The sequence below is a fragment of the Falco rusticolus genome, chromosome 8 (assembly GCF_015220075.1).
Source record: "Falco rusticolus isolate bFalRus1 chromosome 8, bFalRus1.pri, whole genome shotgun sequence".
Classification (NCBI taxonomy): Eukaryota; Metazoa; Chordata; class Aves; order Falconiformes; family Falconidae; genus Falco; species Falco rusticolus.
Window position 1 is genome coordinate 42,785,069 of NC_051194.1, and position 23,045 is coordinate 42,808,113.

The 23,045-nt window shown below is 36.7% G+C and overlaps 1 protein-coding gene and 1 long non-coding RNA gene across 5 annotated transcripts in view; one reads left to right on the forward strand and one right to left on the reverse strand.

The window, feature by feature from the left end:
• CSRNP3 (cysteine and serine rich nuclear protein 3) overlaps positions 1-22,159 on the forward strand; it is a 111,801-nt gene extending 89,642 nt beyond the window's left edge. For 3 of the 4 annotated variants that reach the window (XM_037398332.1, XM_037398333.1, XM_037398335.1), the window contains 4 exons: positions 3,435-3,694; positions 10,318-10,614; positions 12,118-13,149; positions 21,641-22,159. In XM_037398332.1, the coding sequence (XP_037254229.1) occupies positions 3,435-3,694; positions 10,318-10,614; positions 12,118-13,149; positions 21,641-21,694 (1,643 nt within the window). In that variant the 3' untranslated portion in view covers positions 21,695-22,159. Of the gene's footprint in view, positions 1-3,434; positions 3,695-10,317; positions 10,615-12,117; positions 13,566-21,640 lie in introns of all 4 variants that reach the window. The other variant, XM_037398334.1, reaches the window with a different exon arrangement.
• On the reverse strand, positions 6,920-21,648 carry LOC119152716. Its single transcript, XR_005105860.1, has 3 exons — positions 17,976-21,648; positions 7,905-7,983; positions 6,920-7,424 (listed from the first exon to the last, which is right to left on the reverse strand). It is a non-coding gene; the product is annotated as an uncharacterized LOC119152716 (long non-coding RNA).
• Positions 22,160-23,045: the final 886 nt, after the last annotated feature.

Genomic DNA, 23,045 nt, shown 5'->3' on the forward strand with positions numbered 1-23,045 from the left:
ATTCTTATAAATAGGAAGATATTCTGACTACTTCCTAGCAGCAATGTAGAAGAGGTGGCTATGGAGTTACTCACAGAGCCTTAGCTCATCCCTTTCATGAGCTCTTGGGTGAGACAGAAGCAAACCCAAAAGACAGGATGTATTTCAGGAAAAAAATAATCACATAGAATCAGAGGGCTCTAAATGTTTACATGCTTGTTTACTTACACAGTTTATCCTATAATTTCTCTCACTCAGAACTATATTGTTAATAAATAAAATAATGAACTTTAATGACATTTACAACAAATTATATCAGCTGTCATGCTGTCTTCAGTCCAGTAGCGTAGTGCTGGATTTATAGTGCTAGCGGTGTTGCAGTTACAGTATGCCGGCATTTTCATAAAGTTCAACTTAATTCTATTTTAAGACAATTTTTGTCAGTGATATATTAAAAAAACCCAAGCAACTTTGATAGTGTGGCATTGATAATTTAATTAGTAAAAGTGGTAAGAACCGTAAAAAAGCTGAAGGAATGCATTAATGGGTTCTTTAAATCAGCTGATGTCAGCTAGTCTTACTGGGAGAGACTGCTGATGAAACTTTTAGGCATAAACTTATGGCATTGTACGAAATTCATGTTCTAACTTTTGACAGCACACACACGGCTACCCCCACCCCTCCCCAGAAAGCCACATAATGGAAAAGCTCGTTCATGTAACACAGTTTTTATCATAGATGACATTCTTTTTTTTTTCCAGCCGGAAGTAATTAGGTTGCAGAGCTGTCTGCCCAGCTTTATTTAACTATTAATATTAGTGTGTAGTGCATAAATAAAACTTAAGGTTGATTTATGTATAGAAAGGCATATAGAAATATTATGGAAGTAGTATCTCTTCCATAAAGAGATTGTCAGACTTAAAGTGGAAGCACTTTTATTCCAGCATTTGGTATTCCTGCCAGTAAGCAGCCATGTCATGAGTTCCACAGCTAAGGTATAAACCAAATTACTGTCAACGTAGACCTTGTGTGGTAGGTACTGCAGTTTTCAGATGGAGATTCAAAGGCTTTTCACTAGCTTGTGCGATTTACAGGCACAATTACCTTCTGTTCCCTCATGAAGCGCATATATATATATATGATTTTTTTCTAAGATTAACCTTATGTCTTTTCTTTCCTTTAATAATTTACTGTAGTTTTCTCTCTTATTCCATTTGTGGCTGGTTCTATTACATGCTAAAAAAAGCTACTTGCCCTTCAGTAGCTGTCAATGTTTCTTCCGAAATAGAGGTCCAAATAATGGACAGTAAACACTAATGCTGTTATATCAGAAATTGGATACATCCCAGAATGGTTTAGATGCCTTCTCCAGCAGAAGCAGGATTTTTAAATATGCACTTTCCTGTGTGGAATAGAGGCAGTGGAAGGTTCTGACTCAGAGTATTTGCTTTCACTCTAAATTGAAAGAGAACATCACAATATCAAAACTACCCTGTCTTCCATACCCTTAAAATTTGGTTTTATTAAAGATAGTTTTGTTTTGAAATTGTGGCATATATGAAAAACAACAGTATGTTAAACCAATATTAATATCATGCAAAATTGACACATCCCTCTCAGCTGGACTCTTCTAACAAAATAACCCTGTTCCCCCACTGAAAGCTTCCTGTAAAGCTTTCTGACAGGCTGTGTTGGTGGGAGGTTGGCTTAAACTTGGATGTAAGTTTAATGTAACAGAATTTGTCTATTATTCCTCTGTGTACATCCTACACCTTTATTGGAACACCCTTTACTGCGAGCATGTAAGCGAATATAGGACCTGAGCTTATTATCTGTTTTGTATTTATAATCTGACATACCTGCAGTATAACTGAAGAAGTGTGTGTTATTTATATAATAAAATATACTTTTAGCTGCTTATCGGTATTTAGGAAAAATAACACTATTTCAAGGTTTTACTCAGCCTCAAATAGTTTTATGATCATGTCACTAGGACATACTGTCTGTATTTTTGTTACGGGGCTATATTTTCTAGTATACTTGTTTTTCATATAGTTGGGTAGATCATGCTATTTTTTTGGACTGAATAACTAAATGTAGAAGTTTAGGGGGTTTGTATTTGTGATGATTAGAGAATGAACTATGGTTTAACTTTGACAATAAACCAGACCTGTTAAACCAAGGCTGAAGGTCAAATGCTTCCAGTCTCTAGAGATGGTGCAATTTTAGATTAGCAGTGTACATCATGTTGCTCTTACTGCTTGTATAGAATGGTTCCAAGTCTTTCGATAGTGGTCAGGCACTTTTAAAATCATTTTACTGCCAGGATTTTAGCAGTTAGGTCCCTCATTCATACCTGCCCAATTGTTGCCTGTAAACTGCAAAGCAATGATTTATCTACATTCTCAAATCCTATTGCCATTTTGCAATAAATCAAGTAAATCAGGCTGCTCGTCTTAAAAATCAAGGAGTGTCTCCTGTCTTTCTTGAATGTTAGTGTCTCTTTTTTTTCCCCTCTAAAGGCTTACCAGTGTTAACAGTGAGAAACAATAGATCAGTATCGCTGCAAGGAGTTACTAAATGTCTGTAGAAAGAGAACAATATTTAACAGTTAACATTTGGGATTTTTTTTTTTTTAAATAAACCCATTTCATATGGTACTGCATGTGTGTATAGAAAAAGCTGAGCACAAGTGTGAGGGGAATCAGAAAAGAATTAGAAATACTAGATTTAACTTTTTGTCACAGCCCTACACATTAGAATATATATATATGCACACACGTGCATTCAGTGGATGGCAGCAAAAGAAAAGGAATGAATGTAAAGGAAAAAGGAAGTGGATCTGATTGTTAATCAGCATTGTTCCTATGTTTTTCTGTGATGATGACAATGGTATGAATTTCTGAGACAGTCTGAAAACACTAAACATACTTTATAGTTTTTCTAACACTAATTTCTCATATTTTAGATTATAAGAGAGAGGAATCTTTTGTGCCAATGTGTTCCAGTGCTTTGAAGATGTAGTTACAGATCTCCACAGCTAAGCCTTGCTGACAGAACAGCGACAGTGTATACAGACCTGTGAGAGACTGGGTCAGCTGTTCTCACGGCTGTCAGCCGCACTGTGAAAGAAGTTCCTTTTGCTGGGATTTATTTGCTTCCTTTGTACAGCAATAAAACATTTTTATAATGCTATGGGAAAAACACAGCTGTCCTGGCCAAGGATTTCTGTTCTAAAGTAGACAAACGGTGTTCACGATTGTAGCAGTTTGTCATGGCTTCTAGGTTTGCATATATGGTAAATATTTTTAATGTAACCTCCTCACGTAGATTGCACACCTCAGAACTCCAGTGTGTACGTAGTCAGGTATTGCTAAGGCAAATAGAACTACACAAGTACCAAATTTGCTTTGACTTCAAGTTATCATTCATGCTGTAATTCTTGTCTGTTCTAGCTTCTTCAATCCTGAAGAGAGAGAAGCGGAAGAGAACAAAAAATGTCCATTTTAACTGTGTTACTGTGTATTACTTCACGAGAAGGCAAGGCTTCACCAGTGTTCCCAGCCAAGGAGGAAGCACACTGGGAATGTCTACTCGCCACAACAGTGTGCGCCAGTACACACTTGGAGAGTTTGCCATGGAACAGGAGAGGCTTCACCGGGAGATGTTAAGAGAGCATCTAAGGGAGGAAAAACTCAATTCTCTAAAACTGAAGGTAAAATTGTTCAAGACTTTGATCCCTGCCCTATTTATTTGAATGAACAGTGTCAGAGCTATGTGGGCCCAGCATGTGTGTGTTAAGCAAAACCATTTCCTTTCTGTCAACTCTGTTTCCAACCAAAACACTGGCATTTTTCCGTTTTTGTTTTTGTTTTTGTTTTTTTATATTACTGAAGATGTATTTTTGTTCGATATTGCCATGTGCTGTTGTAGCTTTTATCAATGTGCACCTCAGAGTCCTTTACAGGGAGGCTGTTGTTTATTCTGTTTTCTGCAGAGGGGAGAGCACAGGCAGAAAGGGAGGGATGTTAACCTTGAACAGGGTGTCCAGCAGAAGTCTAGAACTGCTGGGAAGAGAATGAGTCCTCTGAGCCCTTACATGGTGCCCTGTTAGACAGGGGCACTGGAGGTGAAAGTACTAAGTTCCTAAGTACAGAAAGTGAAACAGCTTATTTTCTTGGCCAGCTTGAGCAAATTTGGCAAAAAGTAAGAAGCTAATACTAAAAATACTTTCTTTTTTCAGTGTACTTATTTACATGATCTTTACATGTCTTTAATATTTCACCAGAGGGTGTCCGTGTTAAAGAAGAAATGTCAGATTAACCAGCTCTATCAGTTAGCTAGTCGGAACAAATTTTGGCTACAGTTTTGAAAGCTGTCTTTTTAAATACAGCATAGAAGAGGTAAGAAGCTGTGTATTTGAGTAGAGGAGAATAGAGAAGGGGATTGTGTTTTTGGAATTGTCCCTTCTGCCTCTTTAAAATGGTTAGCAGAACTTCTGGTTTTGTAATATTTTTGTAATGGATGAAACACTTCCTGTGTAATGGCCTGTTACGTGTGTTTGGGGCTCTTTTTCAGATGAATCCTGTCATTAAGAGTGAACAATATTTAGAATAGTAACCCTACCGCTGTGCTCCGCAGCCTCTTTTCTGATATTGTCTCTCTGTCTCAGATACTGCTACAGTTGTCCAGAGCCAACTGGCACCCTCCAAGTTTAAGAAGAGTCTTTCACAATTTCCCTTGGAGTGAGCTACATTCATGAGTTCTGTGTCTGAACTCCTGATGAAGCTTGTATGACCGTTACTATTGTAATTACTTTTTTCAGTCCTCTAATTGTTTTTTTTATTTGAATAGCTAAATAGATTTTTAAATAGTTCATACAATTTGAACTGTCATAATGAAAACAAACATAAAACCGCTCAGGACAAAGGCAAATTAAAGATGGATATTTGGACAGGTTGGAAACCAAAAGCTAGAGTTTTAGGGACTTATCACTAGATAGAGATTATACCTCTATAAACATCTCACATCGCAGGATCTTCAGAGCATCCAGCGTGAGCTGAGCTGTGTCAGTGTAACCAATGGCTCATATAGATCCCTTGGCTGACTTCCAGGAGTCAGCTCAGAGGAATCGCCAGTGGAGTGAGTAAAGAATAGTAAGGCATGCAAGTATTTCACTTTTCCTTTTCTTAAAGTAAATTAAGGAAAATTACAGATCCTGTTTACCTCTGAAGATGGGTTGAGGCCTTTTAGCCTTCACCTGTATGGAGTAGAGCTTGGCTTATAATTCTCCTCTTGGCTGAGGTGGATTTCTTTTCTTCAGTAACTTACATCACTCCAGCCCAATCTTCTTTTTGGGACGGACGCTACTTTCTGCTCCTCTTCCAAATACATGTTCTTCCATCTCCCGAGTCACTTCTTTGAGTGGGTGATAATCTTTACTGTGACTGTTAAGTTCCTGCAAAATCTCTTCATAAGTATTCAGTGAATAAGGAAAGCCTGATTTTCATTCCTGCTTCTGCCCTAATTTTAATTGTTTCCTTTTACCAAATATGAAAGTCCTTTCCCCTACACCGAATTCAGCAGTGTTGGGATTCTTTCCTCATTGATCCTCAGCAGTTGATGTGGGAGTAGTTTACTAGCATCTTCTGAAACTGGTAAGCTGGCTCCAGAGTTTCAATTCAAATATTAAGAAATTGTGGTGAGGTCTTCAGAATCCTGAGAGTAGCTTAAAAATGGTAACATCTTACTAGTGATAAATCTTTTACTAGAGTAAAATACTTCTCTTCACTCTAGAGCATGTATAAAAACAGGGAATGGAAAACTTCCTTTTTAAATATTCCATTAAATTCACTTTATTTGCATCCCTGATTATACATTTGGGGTAAAAAAAGTAAACCCCACTTTACCTCCTAGAAGCAAATCCAGGACTCACAGAATTAGTCACTGTAAAGCACTGAGCATGTTTTATTTGCTTAAGACACTGGGCTTGCCAGTTTCCCGTTACAGAGATGGAAGAGCTGCTTGGTCATTCACATGGTTTCTAAATGAATATAAAAAGGAAATGTTGTAGTGTTCTAAGGTGACAATGTCACCTTAGGATCTGTCATGAAAATGTACCAGCCAGGATTTGCATCAAAATTACTGTAAATCACAGAAAAATGAAGACTGAGAAAATGAAGTAGGGCAGAGTTTGCTCAAAGAGGTTTTGCTGTTTGAAAACCATTATGCAAGCAGAGAGTAACACTTTTGGTGTGGTTTGTAATTTCAGTTTCCCTTTTAAAAATGTTTGCATTGGATTAAAATATGCTAGTCTGTAGGTAGAAAGCACTGTCTCTTGTAGAATGTGTTAAAAATAATAGAAATACAGGAATGTATTGAAATTGACATAATACCCAGGTACTGTTTATTTTTTTACTTGCTGAAGTTGAAGAGCCAAACAAGAAACTTCTTTTAATGAAGAGCAGATAAAGACTTAAAAAATCATCTTCCAGTCACTTTAGCCATTTAGCACCAGCACTTTGGTGTAAACACTGCTGACAGCGGCATAAACACTTGTTAGCAGCAGTATGTGAAAATTCTAATGGCGATCTGGACATAAAAGCCATCGTTTGTCAAGATGAAAGGTACAGGGTAGCCTTTACTTTATTGTCTCATGGGTAAGCACAGTAAATTAGCTGGAATAGTCCTTATTGCTTAGCCATAACGTCTCCTCAGATTAAGATCTGTTAAAATGATTAGTATGATGCTAGTGATGTTAAGGCTTCTGGGTCTGTGGATGCAACGGTAAGGAATAATTTCCATCCAGGGCAGGCAGAGGTGTCTAACCTAAATTTTTAATGTTTTACAGAATGGAAGTGAATTTTACCCAAAGGCTTCACAAACTTACTGGCCTTTGCCTGGTTCTGTTGTTAGAACATTAACCTTTAGTTTTATGAGAGAAATTTTACATATCAAGTTTAATTCAGATGAGCAATATTGTCACAATCAAGAGAACTTAATGTTTCCCTGAAGTTCTGTATTGGAAAGTGCATTTGATGGTTCTTGATAGTCTTCCTCCCTCTGTAGTTACCCAAATACTTGTTTGAGCAATGTTTGAATCTTTCATTAATTCATTTGTTCTTTGTGTGACAAAATCGAGAAAACAATATCAGAGGAGACGATAAGGAAGTCATCCAGCGCAGGAGGCAGGAGCTGTAGTGCTTTGAAATGGCAGACTGCTGTGTAATCCCGCTTGCTGCCCAGGCGTTTGACTTTCCAGCCTGCTGGACGCACACGGGATTCAGCATGTGACTGGAGCCCATTCCCGAATGCTCTGCGCTGTGCAGCAAAGCACTTAGGATTGGCAGCAGGAGGAGGAGAAATTCATGGCAGGTTTGGTATGGTTCCACAGGTGCCTTTGTTAAGCTGAGCAGTTACAGCATTCACCTCATGGAGACCTGAAACTGAATTTTTATTAAATAGTAATGGAATAAAATACTAAAATAATTACAGAAGCAGGGATTAGAATTCCTTCCCTTTCCGGTTTCAAACTTAAAATCTGATAGGCAATTAAATAACAGCGACCTGCTTAAGGACTGATTTGAGCCTTGTGTATTTAGAAATGGAGAAATCAGAAATCTTAGGTAGTTCATACTCCTATTACGTAAAATAAAAGAAAGCAAAGAAACATAAATACACTGTACTTAGTTGTACCTAGCTAACAAAAAATGAAAAACATAAAATATCAAGGATGCCATTCTGGATTTGAACATTCAGGCTGAATTACATGTACAGTGGAGTATTCCCTCCCACTAGCTTCAGGCAGCTAATTCAAGAGGCATTTAATTACTCTGTGGATTTACATGTCTCTTACTGTAGATTTTACAGAAAAAGGATGGCTTCTTACATCTTTCCTACCTTACTGAATGAATATGTTGACATACCTGCTGTAAATAATCTCTCCATTGTCCCGGGGCCAGGCAGAACTGATTAGGGAGCTATTACCCCCTCTATTTTTAGCCACTGTAAAGTGAAATGAAAAATAGAAAATAGAGTAAGGAACCAATCTGAAGGAAGTTTGAGGACGTTTTTGAAAATACCTGCGTTTGAGATGAAGAAAGAGCTAGAAGTACATACATATAAAGGGATTTGAATGTTACAGGGGTAACAGACATGGTAAATAAACAAACATGAAATAAAATGAAGGCACTAAACTCTGAAGGCTGCAGTTAGAGGATTGAGATAAACTGAATAGAGAAGGAAGCAATAACGCCTATAAAGCAGCATTGCGGAAGTGGCACGACACCTCTGCATGAACTAAATACGATGCTGAATTGCTAAGAAGGGATGATTACTGATCTCAGGGTAGTTTTTCTTTGTGCAGTGTAATGTGTACACATATACTGTGTGTAAGGGCTACCAGCCATGACACTGAGACTGTTTGCCTTCAAAGAGAAGAGTATTATTGTTTTTAACCTGACTTCACAAGTCAGGAATAATTAGTTTGGGGTTTTTTTCTGTGATTGTCTTACACAGTTGTTATAAACACAGAATAGCAATTACAAAAAAGAGTAAGCAGTCAGTAGGAGTCCATCATCAGTAATTCAGTAACACCATAAATGACAGTTACAGTCCGAAAGATTGTGGAAAGGACAAACTGTTAATATAAATGGGAAAAAGAAACAGCTGGGAACATAATGAAAGCAGAAGTAGTGGAATGGGTAAGATTCAGGACTGCTGTCTTACACCTAAGAAGCATAGCTAGATGGAGATGACAGGATTTAGTAGCAAAACAGGGAGTTACCTTTACAGTGATAATTGCTAAATGTCTAAACATTGAAATACACAAGAAACAGGTAACGGTAGTTATGACTTCAGCATGTTATCTCTATTTAAAACTGGTGTTTAAAAATTTATTTGGGATGACAGGCCAAGCTGAAATTTTCTGCAAGTAAATAAGGCAAAACAGAAAGTATTCAAATGACTATTTTTCTGTAGGTAAGAAGTGTTCAAATTACATTCACGGGGGGCTGTTTTTATGAGGTCATAGTGATGCCCAGGATGAAACTATTAATGCCAGTGAGACGTGAGACTTCACCAGTGTATAATTATCACATAGTTGCACCATGTTTTTTTTTCACAAAAGTATGAGACCAGGTGCTTGGCTAATATAATTAAGCCCCATCAATTCAGAACATTACATAGAGCAGGGAGAACATTGGCAATCAGGGTTTGGTTTTTTTTTGGTTGGTTTTCCATTTTAAGCAAAATTATTCCCTAGAACAATAATAAAAAAAAGTGTTGTTATTAGATGGCCAAAAAAAATAATCATATAACTGCACTTGCTTCACATTTGCTGTGTAGTATGATGCTCAATCTGAGTAACCCGAGATGGAGAAAATACATATTTTGCAGTGAATGTCATCCTCTCTCTGAACTTGAACATTTGATATTCTTTTGATTCTCAAGCAATTTTCTCTGTAGAAGAATTTTTATAAATGCTGTAGTTGTGTTATCTAGCAGAAGTAACTAGTGAGCTCTACCATGGATGGGAAAATTAACTTTCTTTCAGTGCAGTATTTTTTTGTTCTTTTCTTCTTGACTGTGTACACCCCTTTCTACATGTATGGTACAGAAGTGTGGTATCTTATGAAAGTGGCACTGGATGTTTGTGCTTGATGCTCATGGCCGTTTAATTTTGAAACAAGTTTTGAAAGGTTTGAGAGCCAGACTATACGTAAGTAAATACTGTAGTGCCAGGATACTTGTATCTACAGAGACTCAAAAATTCATGTTTCTAGGAAAGGAAAATGAATCCTCTAAAAACTTTTCAAGGTCCTCCACAAGAGGTTAACAACTTCCTTTTTTTCTAAGTTTATTTTCATTAACTACCTAGGAATAATCTGGAGTGGTTAGTAAAGTACCGAAATCTATGTCAACACAAAGGGTTATTTTCAGGACCAGAGACAGGAACTAGAATCAGTTAAGAGCTCAAAAATTATCTTATGAAACGAAACAATATAGAAAAGATTAGAATTTTAGAAAGGCATGAGATCTGGCATACGACAACAAATGATAAAGGACATACAAGAACAGATGAGAAATTAGAAACTTAGAAAAAAATTAGCTTTGTGACAAACATGAATCTAAAAAAGTGTATTTAATTCATATGCTGAATGTGAAAGAACTGCCTTTTCATCCCATCTGTAATCATATTCTGGAACTTCCTGGTAGTCATGCAGCATTTTTACATATGGCTTTCCACATTCATAATGCATTATACATATTTACATCTATGGCATATATATGTGTGTGTGAGTATAGTGTAAGGACTTTGTTAATTGTTCTATGCAACAGATGACGAAGAATGGTACAGTGGAATCTGAAGAAGCTAATACGCTGACACTGGATGACATTTCTGATGATGATATTGATCTAGACAACACTGAAGTAGATGAATACTTCTTTCTACAACCCCTGCCGACAAAAAAGCGAAGGGCATTGCTGCGAGCTTCTGGAGTGAAGAAGATTGATGTGGAAGAAAAACACGAGCTGCGGGCCATCCGCCTGTCCAGAGAGGATTGTGGCTGTGACTGCCGTGTGTTCTGTGATCCAGAAAGTTGCACTTGCAGTCTTGCAGGCATAAAATGTCAGGTAGATGTCTATATTATTGTCATTTAACTATCGAGGGGATGCAGAGGGGTGTATGTGCATGCACACGTGTACTTTTTGCTGTTAAAAGTCATAACTACTAGAAATTAGTTAATTTATTTATTAAACAGTAACACTTAGGGATCTCAAGCCAGTTTTCTAAGGCTCAGATTTAAGAGTATATAGTGGGCAATACAACCAGCCTCCTCAAACACTGTATTTTATGATTGGTTTAGGGTTTGTTGGGGTTTTTTTGTTCTTATACAAATATCCTGCTCCTCGTATTCCTCTCTGGCCTTTATCTAAATAGGCAGATGCAGACAACAGAAGAATCAGTAGCCTGCAGATTTCAGAAGGGATATTACCTTTTATGTTAGAGACAATTCACATACTGTCTAAATGTGAAATCCAGTCCAAACTCAATGAGAAACCATAAATGACACTGTGTGGTACTATCCTTTATTTAACACGCATGATACTTAAAATGCACGTGTGATGAATTTGCATGTAGGCAATAAAAATATCTGCTAATATAGGAGGTAATTTCTCCTCTTCAGAGTGAAAAGGTATTTTGTATTTTACATTTACATAGTTTCCTGTGTGGAGCTGTAAATGTCCCAAAATGCTCCCTAAAAGATGTTTCCACTAATTCTCCTGAGTCGCTGTTATGCAGTTGAGTTAACTTCTTCCTGAATGCATTTTTCATCATCTCTTAAATCCAAGCTAAACTTCCTCTGCTATTTTAAATAATGTATTCTCTTTACTGTCCCTGTTTTCATCTTCGTATGTGGGGGAAGATGTACTAGATGGTGTTACACGGTTCTCTTCTGCATCATATTTGATACTCAGGTATTACAGTGTAGATGAAAATTATAGACCTTAAGCTGTCTAACTGAACTACCAGACATGTGGATTTAGTCACATTTTTAGAAATTTAAGATGGTTTAAGGTTAGATAGAAAAGTTCTACCCACAGTCTGTTGAGCTTGTAATACTGCATCTGCAGTTGGCTGGAATATCTTTTAAATTGTACTTGCGTTTTTATTCCTACTGTGGTCAAGCATCCCCACTGGCAACTTCATAAAGGTTTTTTATATATAGTTCATTTTGTTTCAATAGATTGCTAGCTTCCATGATTTTTACCAAATTTCAGACTTTCTGGTAATGCTTTTGCCTGGATTTGAGCATAACATGAAGTAAAGCTGTAGCAGATCCATATATAGAAAAACTACCTAATTTTTGTTCCATTGTGTAATGCTTTCACCTGTAGAGCTGAAACAGACCTTTCCTGTTCTGCAGCATTGGCGCATGTATGGGTCCCCCACTGTCCCATCAGTAGTGCTAAATCCCAGGGCTATCTGGCTGAGTTACTGTTAGCTTTGACTGTTCTTACGGGTAATTCTCAAGTGAATTCCACTTCACTACTGTATTTTTCTAGGCTGTCTAGGTTCTGTTAGAGCACAGGCTTATGCTACGTATTGTTAATCTGTGTTCTTTTTTTTAAAAGGTGGATCGTATGTCTTTTCCGTGCGGTTGCACTAAAGAAGGGTGTAGCAATACAGCAGGTAGAATTGAATTTAACCCAATCCGTGTACGGACTCACTTTTTGCACACAATAATGAAACTAGAACTGGAGAAAAATAGAGAGCAGCAAGTTCCGACACTAAATGGCTGCCACAGTGAGATAAGTGCACACACCAGTTCTATGAGTCCAGGACCCCATCCGGTTGAATATTCAATTGCAGAAAATTTTGAGATTGAAACTGAACCTCCGGCTGCAGTTATGCATTCTCAGTCAGCCGAGGACTTGGACTGCCCAGGGGAAGAGGAGGAAGAGGAAGATGGGAGTAGCTTTTGTAGTGGAGTAACAGATTCTAGCACACAGAGTTTAGCCCCTAGTGAATCAGATGATGATGAAGAGGAAGAGGAAGACGAGGAGGAAGATGATGAGGAAGAAAAAGCAGATGACTTTGTAGAAAGCATGGGCTCCCATGCTGATATGGTGCCTCTTCCTTCTGTTCTTTGCTACTCTGATGGAACTGCTGTGCATGAAAACCACTCTAAAAATGCCTCATACTATACTAACTCTTCAAATCTGTATTACCAAATAGAGAACCACGTTGCTGGCACTGCTAACCAGATCGGTGAGACTTACTCAGAAAGGGATGCTGTCAAGAACGGTAGTCTTTCTCTGGTGCCTTACAACATGACTTCAGAACAGTTTGTTGGCTACACACGGCAATCAGAGGAAACTTTTAGCAGCCCTCATTACCCTTCTGCAAACCCCTCAGTGATTGTTTGCTGCTCATCTTCTGAAGGTGATAGCAGTGCTCCATGTAACAGTTTATACACTGAGCACAGGCCAAGTCACCCTCAAGTGGAATTTCACTCATACTTGAAAGGTCCTTCTCAAGACGGCTTTGTTACAGCGTTGAATGGCGAAAGTCATGTACAAGAGCACCCTGCTGAGAATTCGCTAAACCTCCCAGAAAAGAGCAGACTGCACGAGGAGTGCATCAAATCACCAGTGGTAGAAACGGTACCTGTTTAATATTAAAATTATTCTAAGACTGACTTCCTGTATTAAAATGCACTCACATTGGATTTCCTAGAATCTTACTTTTTTAAGAGGTAGACAACACTTGGACTATAGTCAATGTTCCAGACACATTTTGTTTTCTCAAGCTACACTGGCAGTGGTATTGCACAAACCAGTTCGTATAAAGATTTAAATAATAATATTCGAACTGTCTTTTGATAAAAATAAAATGTGTAAGTAAAAAACACACCCAACGTATTTCAAAGTAGCCTACCTATCAAAGTATGTGAAACCTGCCAAGCTATCTGAATCAAAGCTTCGTGTTTTTGATTGTCGGGCCTGTGCAAGATTGTTAAAAACAATACTTTGAAATAATCATGTTTAGAGCCCTAATTTTCAACATATCTGAAAAGATGGTAAGTTTAACGTAAAAGTAACTACTGTACAAAAAAAGTTTTAATTGTTCTGTACTGTATGTATTTTATTTATGGTAGTTTAGTACTCATGTTTTGATAAAAATGAACAGCATGTTCATTTGATCAGAAGATCCATGGCTAGTTACAAAGAGCATGTCCACTTTTCATCTGGAGTATCTTGTATTCTTCTTTTTCCCATATTTTTTTTTCCTTTTTTTAAATACCATGTCTGGTAGATTATCTTGAAATGCATTTTTGGATATACTGTTTTCTCTTTTACTGTTCTTGACAAACAGAAGAGTCAGAAAGGGGGCATTTACGTCTTATAGAAAGGTGAACGGTAGACAATCCTCCATTAAAATTAAAATTGGTGGCATTCCAGAACTAGTACCCCTCCCCAAAGAAAAATGATCTTGTATATAATGGCAAAGCAGTAGCTTAAGCTTGCACAGCACCTTTTAGCCCAACAAACATTCAGATACTTATGCACTTTAGTGCCATTTTGCAGTACGGTATTAACTGCGGGAACTGTGAACTATTTTGGAGAAATGCCATAGCTCCAGACTCTGAGGTGTATGCAAGATCTTAAAATTCGTTGTAACAAAACCCGTATGTTTTTCCCAAGCCAGTTTATGAATATGTCGGTAGGTGATTTATGAAAGCAGAGTCTTGCTGATCAAAGTTTAAATGAAGCATGGGAAAAAAATGTGGAAGTGTCTAGATTTCCTAAATATTTAGCAGTTTTAATGAAATAAGAGACTGGCTTTTGTGGACTTCTGATCGTATCTCAAATTTAGTCATTTGGTCTAATTAGGCATCAGCAGATTCAGTGAGGATAAATAGCTTCAGAAATTCTCTCATCTGCAGTTTACAAGCAAAATAGCATGTGCATCCTATGGATATCCATTACCTTGTACTCCATTTGTTTTTAAATGAAATGGGAATTAAAATACCTGCTGTATCTCAACCTTTAATTTTATTAACCAACCTTGCTTTCTTTCAGAAAAGGAGGTATAGGAACCTGCTTTTCTCTACACTGATAATCCTGCAATGCCTTATTTTGATTTCAAAATCTATTTTAACACTCCTGTTCTTCTAATACTGAACTTTTATTTATTATACATCAAGTGGGTTAAAATGTAGACCTGTCTTGTTTGTCAAAATAAGGATCAGCATCTTAGTTTGTATCTGTGTCAAACCTAGATGGTTAACAGTATGCATGTAAACACAGTGTAAATTTTAGCTCTGTAACAGTGACTCTTCTGGTTAGAAGCTCTTTAAAACATCCTGTACAGTACTCCAGTAGATAAACTGCCAGATTTAAAATATGCTTTTTAAAAAAAAATAAGCCAACTTAATTGTTTTTATATGAAATCTGGACAAAGTGATTTCTCATTTTTATGCTAAATTAGCAAAATATTTTTACTCCATGTAGTAGCTGGAAAGGTTTTTTATTTACTTGTTTCCACAAGAAGTCCTACGTGTTTTATATGAACTGCATCAAAAAGTCCTAGTTTTCTAGGGACCGGATTCCACAGTTGCAATGTATTCCATCTCCTGGGAAAATGCAGTCACGCTGGTTATCTGGCTCAGCAGCTCCTTAGCCTCTGTTCCTCTTAGTCCCACAACACTCTAGTCTCTTTCTCTAAAGGCTGAGTAGCCAGGTAAGTGCATGTATTCTCCAGTTCCTTACAGCAAATGCCCATCTTTATTTTTAAAGAGCAACACGTTAGTCCATAAAGTTCTGCATCTAGGAATAATATTATTCTATTCAAGATACTCTGTAGGCAAATGTCACAAGCCTCTGTGTATATAGGCATCTTGCATTAACAGCGGGCTTGAATCTGGCACTCAACACCAGCACCAAAAGCACAGATCCCTTCTACTTGAGCTGGGACAGTAGCTGTGAATCAGTAGCAGCTTTTTAACCTCAGAGTGTGGTGGAGGATCATGCACACTTTACCAGGGTGTTTCTCTCAGGGGAAAGCTAAATGAAATTTTTTGTTTCATTATTCACCCCCTTACTAAGCAATAAGAAATTATTTTCTTGGCCCCTGTGCTTTCACATGAAAAATATCTTTAATAATATTAGCAAGCACAGTGTGATTAACTTTATAAAATACGTCTTAGCTAGCTTTAAAATACTGAGATGATGGTTATTTAGTACTTTCATTGGCACAGGCTTCAGACCCCAGGCCTCCTTAATATTAGCATCTGTATAAACTTCTGAGTACTTAGATGTATATGCTCTGTGCCATTGGGGCACCAGGGATGAGCCAAGGTAGCTAATTCCTGGGAGTCACAAAGTAAAATGTGCAGAATAAAGATTTATGTTGAAAAAATATTCTAAACGACCTGGTGATAATGTAAATAATAATACCTTTCTTTTGATCTGATCTGATGTTTTGTGATCAAGAACTGATCTCGGTATACAAAGTAAACAAATCTCATTTAGTTCTTGCAACAAGTTACAAAGTCAAGTCTGTTTATAACTAATGGAGATTTCCTGGTAGCTCAACTAATAATAATAATAATAATATCAACAAGCCTTCGAACAGAGATAAACTCATACCAAGGGAAAAAGAACACCAGAAACCTCCTTTTTTTTTTTATACAGGCTAAACCTGTTCCCCAAACAATTCCATATCAGCAAATAGCAAAGCTAAGGCCTTTTCTAGCATTTATATGTTTACTGGAGTGAAAAAAAGTCACAGCCCTGACCAAAACAGACAGGCTAATTCTAATGTGAAATCTAAGCTAGAGTAGGCTGTAGAAATCAGGTGAGAGTCAAGATTCCCACCCTTTGAGTAGACATCGATGTTTTGTTTAGAAGAAAAAAAGTACTCTTCATATAATGAAAATCAGACTTAAATTATGGGATGGAAAAATGTTCTAACGTATTTTCTGGGCTAGTATGTAATAATCTATGATGTCTCCCATTTCCCAGTTGGTTAATATTAATGTTGATAACCAGTCCTTTCATTTTGGCTAAGCTTATTTCTTTGTGATAAAAGTATTATGTTACTAAATGACAAGCAGCATTATTTGCTTCTGTATCGACAGTACATCACTTGTGGAAATATTTACTTCATTAATAGCTCTATCAGGTTTATTTCCCAAAATATCTGGCTACTGATAATCACTCTTAAGAAGCCAGGTAATAAATCAGATATTTACGATTACGCTATGTAGTTCAGAAAAATAAGTCATAACACAAGCATTTCCCTCTTTAAAATAAAACAGAATTTTCACACAGATCACTGGAACAGCACCTAAAACTGGATACCTTTTTGCCTACAATGTGAATGTTGTCTCTCTTGGAAAAAAAATGCATTGTTATAAGTTTATATATAAGGCTGTAACTGACTATAGACGTAAAACTAGAACTTTTCTGGCAAAATTGCAGCAATTGCAATTGTTTCTTAAGAGCTATAACTCACGCCTACTGGAACATCCTTTAAAAAATGAAAAGCTGGTCAGTGGAAGTTTCTAAGCTTTCTTTCCCCTTTTCTTTAAAGAATTCTTTGATGAGGTGTATGCCATTTATGTTAGAAAGTGCTAGTTTGTAAAGTTTTACTAATTTTCATTTACTCAAGATCCTGCTAGCGAATCATAATTTGAGTTGACATTTATTTATTTTAAGGCCATTGATTACGCTATCGCAGTAACTATCACTTGCTATAAATACGGTTCAGCCTGCTCACTGATCTGTTAACTGTCAGTTAACAATGCGATCCTGCCTTTTGTCCAAGTTCTGCAGAAACTGCATGTAGTATTCATGGTGTTGTTACTCACTAGGATTGCTAACTGATCCAGATCCAGTTTCTACTCTTTATCTGCGTGTCGTATTTCAGTAAGCGTGCTAACAGACAGATCATGTAGCATTCCCTGCCGCACAGTCGGGAGGTTATCTTCATGAAACACAGCTAGTTTGTTAAAGATTGTGTACATACATTTTTAAGCAAAACAGAACATGTATTATGTTTTTAATATTTCCCAGGCTCTTTGATAAAAATGTGATATACTGGGTAGAGAGTACTGGGCTTAGACAGAGGAGACCTGGGTTCTGTTGGCTTTGCCTTTGTCCTGATGTGTCATTTCCATTCTCTGTGCTCTGGTTTGTAAGGTACTTGGAGATATGGTGATAAAAAAATAATTCTATAGAACAGGCAAAATACAGGGTTTTTTCTGCCTATTTTGGTATCATAACTAAATTTTTGTACTGCAAACTAAGTCACTTTCCCAATAAAGCCCAGTCCAGCTCAGAGGCGAATAGAAATCTTACCACTAACTTGAAACACAGCAAAAGCAAGCTCTTTTTTCCATGGAGGAGATTAACGAGCACAAGTGTAACAATAAATTTCGTGGTGAATATTAGAATAAAAGCTGTGTTGAATTTAAAACACTTACCTGTTGAGTGCTTAACATTTGAGCAGCAAGATTGTAGTTTGCCTGCAACGCTATACTTGGCAGCAACAGGCAGTCTTATTCCCCTGCGTGTTATCTTCTTTTGCCAGCTGAATTCTCTCAGTTGAAACTGCTTCCCGAGGCTGCTCCTGCAGGAAAGCAGATGCCCTTACTCAGAGCTAAAGCAAGAGGCGCCCATGGTACTGTTTTAAAAGGCATTTGCTAAATAAGAAACGCCCATATTATAGCTCATGTGTTGTATAAACTCATGAAAAAAATGTGCCAGTTGTTTAATTTCCTGAAGCAGTTGGGAACAGGGGCAGAAGAGGATGGTATGGGAAATGGTTAAATGTTTAGGGGTGTGAGGCTTTCCCACTGAGGCTAAAGAGTAATTCTGTCATCTACCGTACTATGGTTGCACAACATTTGATGTAAAATACTTAGAAAAACTAGAATTAACTCAGAGAATATATTCTATAGAATTTATTTCTAAAATATTAAATCTGATTACTATTTTTTTAGAATGGTAGAAAGCTACTGTTATTTTCAAAACAGAGTCTAGTTCATTAACATACTCCTTGGTAGGAGAAATCTCAACATTTGCTTTCTCAATGTTCCCAAATTTTTTAAAAGTATTCCTTAATTTTGCTGTTCTCTGTAATCGCTGTCCATGTGCAAATTATTAATTGTCCATTTTCTCCAAGAAGTGTGAAATACAAAGCGTGAACATTGTGAAGTGATTAACAAGTGCTATTTAGTTGTAAAGATGTTTGAGTGAACAAAAGCTTGAGTTCTTTGTAACTGCTTCCTGCTCACTGTCTCTTCCTACTCCTAAATCAGAGGCAGCTTTTGCTTTTACTTTTGTTGCTATTAAATTTTCCAGAGTACTGTTTTCGCTTAAGGAGAAATGTTATAAAATCCTAGAGAACTTTCCGCTACCCTAATGGCTGATACCAGGAATTTTACTTTTTATAAGAACATCCAATTCATGAAACAGATGTTTTGCAGCCTTAGTCCTTTCTTTTTAATTCCTTCCTCCCTTCATCTTAGTGTCTGGAAAGGTCTGTTTTACAGTAAGGCTCTTCATTAAAATCGAGCACAAGGGCAACTCTAGTGTCCTCTCTGCTATTTATCCTTTATTTTGCTAAAAAAATTAATTTCATTTTCCACTTAGTATTAGCATGTAAATAGATCCAAACTGAGGTGAAAAATAGTCCTCTGTTGGCTCTGAATCTGAAAGTCACAAGGTAGCAGTCCCAGTGGGGGTCTGTAGACTCCCCCTTCACACACACACAAACAAACAGGAGGAAACCTACCCCGCAGGCTGCAGAGATGTGGTAGGAGATCCTTGTTGCCTCCTGAAGCATGTAGATCCAGGGGAAGAGTGTCATTCTTGATACAGCACAGCCCAGTACAGGATGGAAATCCAAGACTAGGGAAAGCAGAAAACCATCACTTAGGGGAACAAAAGTTTCCTTCAAACTACTGTTATGATTTCTTCTTCTTCTTTTTTTCCTAATATAAGTAAACTAAAAAAAAACCTTTTATAAAATAGAAGTGAACTAGATCTTAAAAAGGAAAAGTTAAAATGTATATTGCTCTACTGCTGCATAGGCTTTATGGTGAGCAGGATACCCACTACACAGAATTCCACTGACTGGAGAACCATATTCATGATGCTCTGTATTGCTGCTTCTCAATTGAGAAGATGATAGTCCTTCATCCAAGGCGGCGGGGTGGGGTGGTGGTGGTGGGAGAACAGCAAGAAAACAGGCAAAAGGCAAACCTCATTTATTTATTCAATTATCTTAATTTGGTTCTTAACAATGACACTTGTTTTACTTGGGTATTTTGTGAATGAGTGTCAAATGGAACCGAGCCAAAAGAAGTTTGCCTCATACATATGATCTCTTCAAAATGCATTTTTCCAACAATCCAACAAGACCAGATTAGCTTTTCTCAATGGAAAGGAAAAACGGTGGAAGACACAAATGAACACCACTGTTCTAACACAAGGATCAAGATAATCCTTTGTCTTGAGGCATGAGTGGATATGCCCTGGAGTGAGTGAGGGTAGGACAGAACGGGCAATTTAGAGAAAAAGAAGGATGAAGGCAAGAGATAGATTGACGAGGACAATTTTTTCTTCTGAAGGGCAAAAGAAAGCATTACATATGGAAAGAAATGAAGGAAAAAAGGGAAATTAAGATATCCCCAGAGCAAAGATGGGAAGGTATATGCATGTTCACTACAAGCTTGGCCATGTTAGATCATAATATTTATTCTGTTATTTAATATATTTTAAACCAAACCTGAACTCAGTGCAAACAGGCAATGTCATTTTTCCACACTGGTTGTCTACAGGCAGACATTAAATAAAAGACTTATCCAAAAGCATGGGGTAAAAACAAAGCAAAGCAACACCCTAGAAGCATTGATACCATGTCTTTTCTTTACCTATGGCAACTGCAAAGTCATGTTCAATGTCATTTCAGTTAACTCTGCTCCCAGGTTCTAATCTAACCTGTTCTTCAGATAACAAAACACTAAAAGAAGAAATAGCTGCCCTCTTTATTAGCATTTTAGCTTAGGATTTTCAAATGAGACATGGTACGTTATGGCAGCTACTTTTTTTTTTTAGGTTTCTCTATCTTAAAACTTTTTAAAGATGATCTAAAGAGTGAAATTCTGGGTTGGATTATAGGTGAAGGTCAGCCTTGCTGGGGTACTGGGGGACCACTGTAAAGAACCAGCCATCCGTTTGGGAGTCTCCGACACGTAGATTGAGCATGAGTTTTAAGCTTCTTGAAAAGATTGCATCATTGTGTGCGCTGGCAGCTGGTTCTCTTAAAGCAAAACCAGAAGCAAGCATGCTGTTTTTTCAAACCATTTCACACAGATGCCACCACTTTAGTTCTCACATAACAATGTCCACATAAATAATGCATAACAACTGGGCCCTTTTAATTGACTGATTATAGGCACTTCTACAGAAATATGTCTGAAGTGTAGTTTGTGAAAAGTGTTTGATGTAAAATAAGCGCTAGACATTTAACAGTGCAAAAATAGTCAAAAGCTGTAGATTACAAATCTGTTCCTAAGAGCCTCAGCCTTTAATATTGTCTTAGTAAAGTTGATCTTTTAAGTTAAATTGCATTCTAGTGTAATAATCTTTTACAAATTAAAATAATTAATAAAAATGTATTGGTTAATACCTGTTGACATAAAACATGGCAGTTGGTTATTTTGATTTGTTTCCATCTACAACTAATAGATAGCAATTTTGTAAAAAACAAACAAACCCGACGCTTTATACGTTTTTTGATTGAAGTGTTTTCATTGTTTTAACAAATACAAACCACATAACATTTACACTGTCTAGTCCAGCCCTGTCATTTAGGTGGTTCATCTCTCTGTATATATGTATTTCCCCATAAGAATATAAAATGCTTTTGAAGTCTTTTGTTGGCAAGTGGTAAGTAGCACACCACGGCATGGATTCAGAAGCACTTAAGTTGATGGTCTTTCAGACATGTAATCCATTCAAATGGGACTAGTAAAATTGTGGTGTAATTGCAGCCATTTGTTTAAAATTTGTATATCATGTCTAACTTTGCTAATTTTTGAGAAAAATAATTGCGTTAAGTACTTAACATTTTCCATTACAGATGATCTTGCATACTAAAATTGCGGAGATTTCAACAGTAAAGCAACATATTTAATTTGACTGCTGCTTTTAAAACTGTTTGAAGAAGCAAAGGGAAAGAAAGTTCATCTTAAAATCTGTACATGGAAATAATTTCAAGCTTCACGAACTACACATTTCCTTAATTTCCTTTCTTTTTTTTAAAACAAGTTGTAACATCAAAGATGCCAAAGGGTAATATAAGCTACAATAATATTCAACATAACTTAACTTAGACCTTATGTTATAATAATTTATTCAAATTAACTGTATTATTCTGTATTTATATTTTCAGTATTTATTATGAATGATATGGAATTTGATGTATTTATTGTGGCTTATTACTGCGGTGTATATATTACAAAAAATGAGCATTTTTAAGTCTTAACATTAGTTTTTTGGTTAATTAGTGGCACTTGTATCAGCTGTATTTTTATTATATATTGTACAATATATATTGTCCATTCGTTTGCAATGAAGTAAAACAGGTTTCTACGTTACATCATGGCTGCCAGTGCATTGTGCATCTTATTTCTCCCATGCAGTCACTAGACATTCCTCTAACGGAGCCACAATTTGTACTGCACCTCCTCCCCTAGACCTGCAGAGCTTCTGAAGGTGCTCTGTGAAATTGTAAGCATTTCTGCCGTTCCCGAGAGTCTGGTAGATTATGGAGAAAGAGTTTCAGTTTGGTTTGTGGGGTTTTTGTTTTGTTTTCATTTAATCAGCATATAAATATTTGAGAAATGAACCAAAAGGCCTTGTTAGGTATATCGCTTTGCCCTTTAAATTATTTTCTTTGACCAGTGGAATAAACTACATGATTCATCTGCACCTGTCATGGTGAATTTAATAATTTGGGTTATAAATCAATGAAATAATCATGTTCAACAGCTGTTGGAAAAATTTTGCAACAGCTCTCTCTGGTGGAGAATTTGCTGTAATTCTATACAAAAAATAATTTCAATGGCTACAATGGCATATAAAGCATAGTGTTAAACCTCAGGACAACTGCTTAATTGTTTTGAAAACTACTGATCAACATTGCTGCATTATGAAAGTAATTAACAATCGTGGATCTCTGCTATCTTATTTTGATTGTTATTGAAAATGAGCTGTAAATTTTTAAAAGGTAAGTTGTCCTTAAGTGTGCATTAATGACAGGTTACATATGGCTAAATTATTTGTATTTACAAAAACTGATAAAGAACAGATGTTGTTCTCTAGATTTATATATATATATATAAAAGTTCTCACAGGATTTAAGGTAGCATTTGTTTTTAATTTGTTAGGAATTACTCAGAATAGAATAGACTAACATCTGCTATCAAACTGCTTTTTGCACTGCCATGAACTGCAGTTAACGGTGCTGCTCCAGGGCTTGCGAT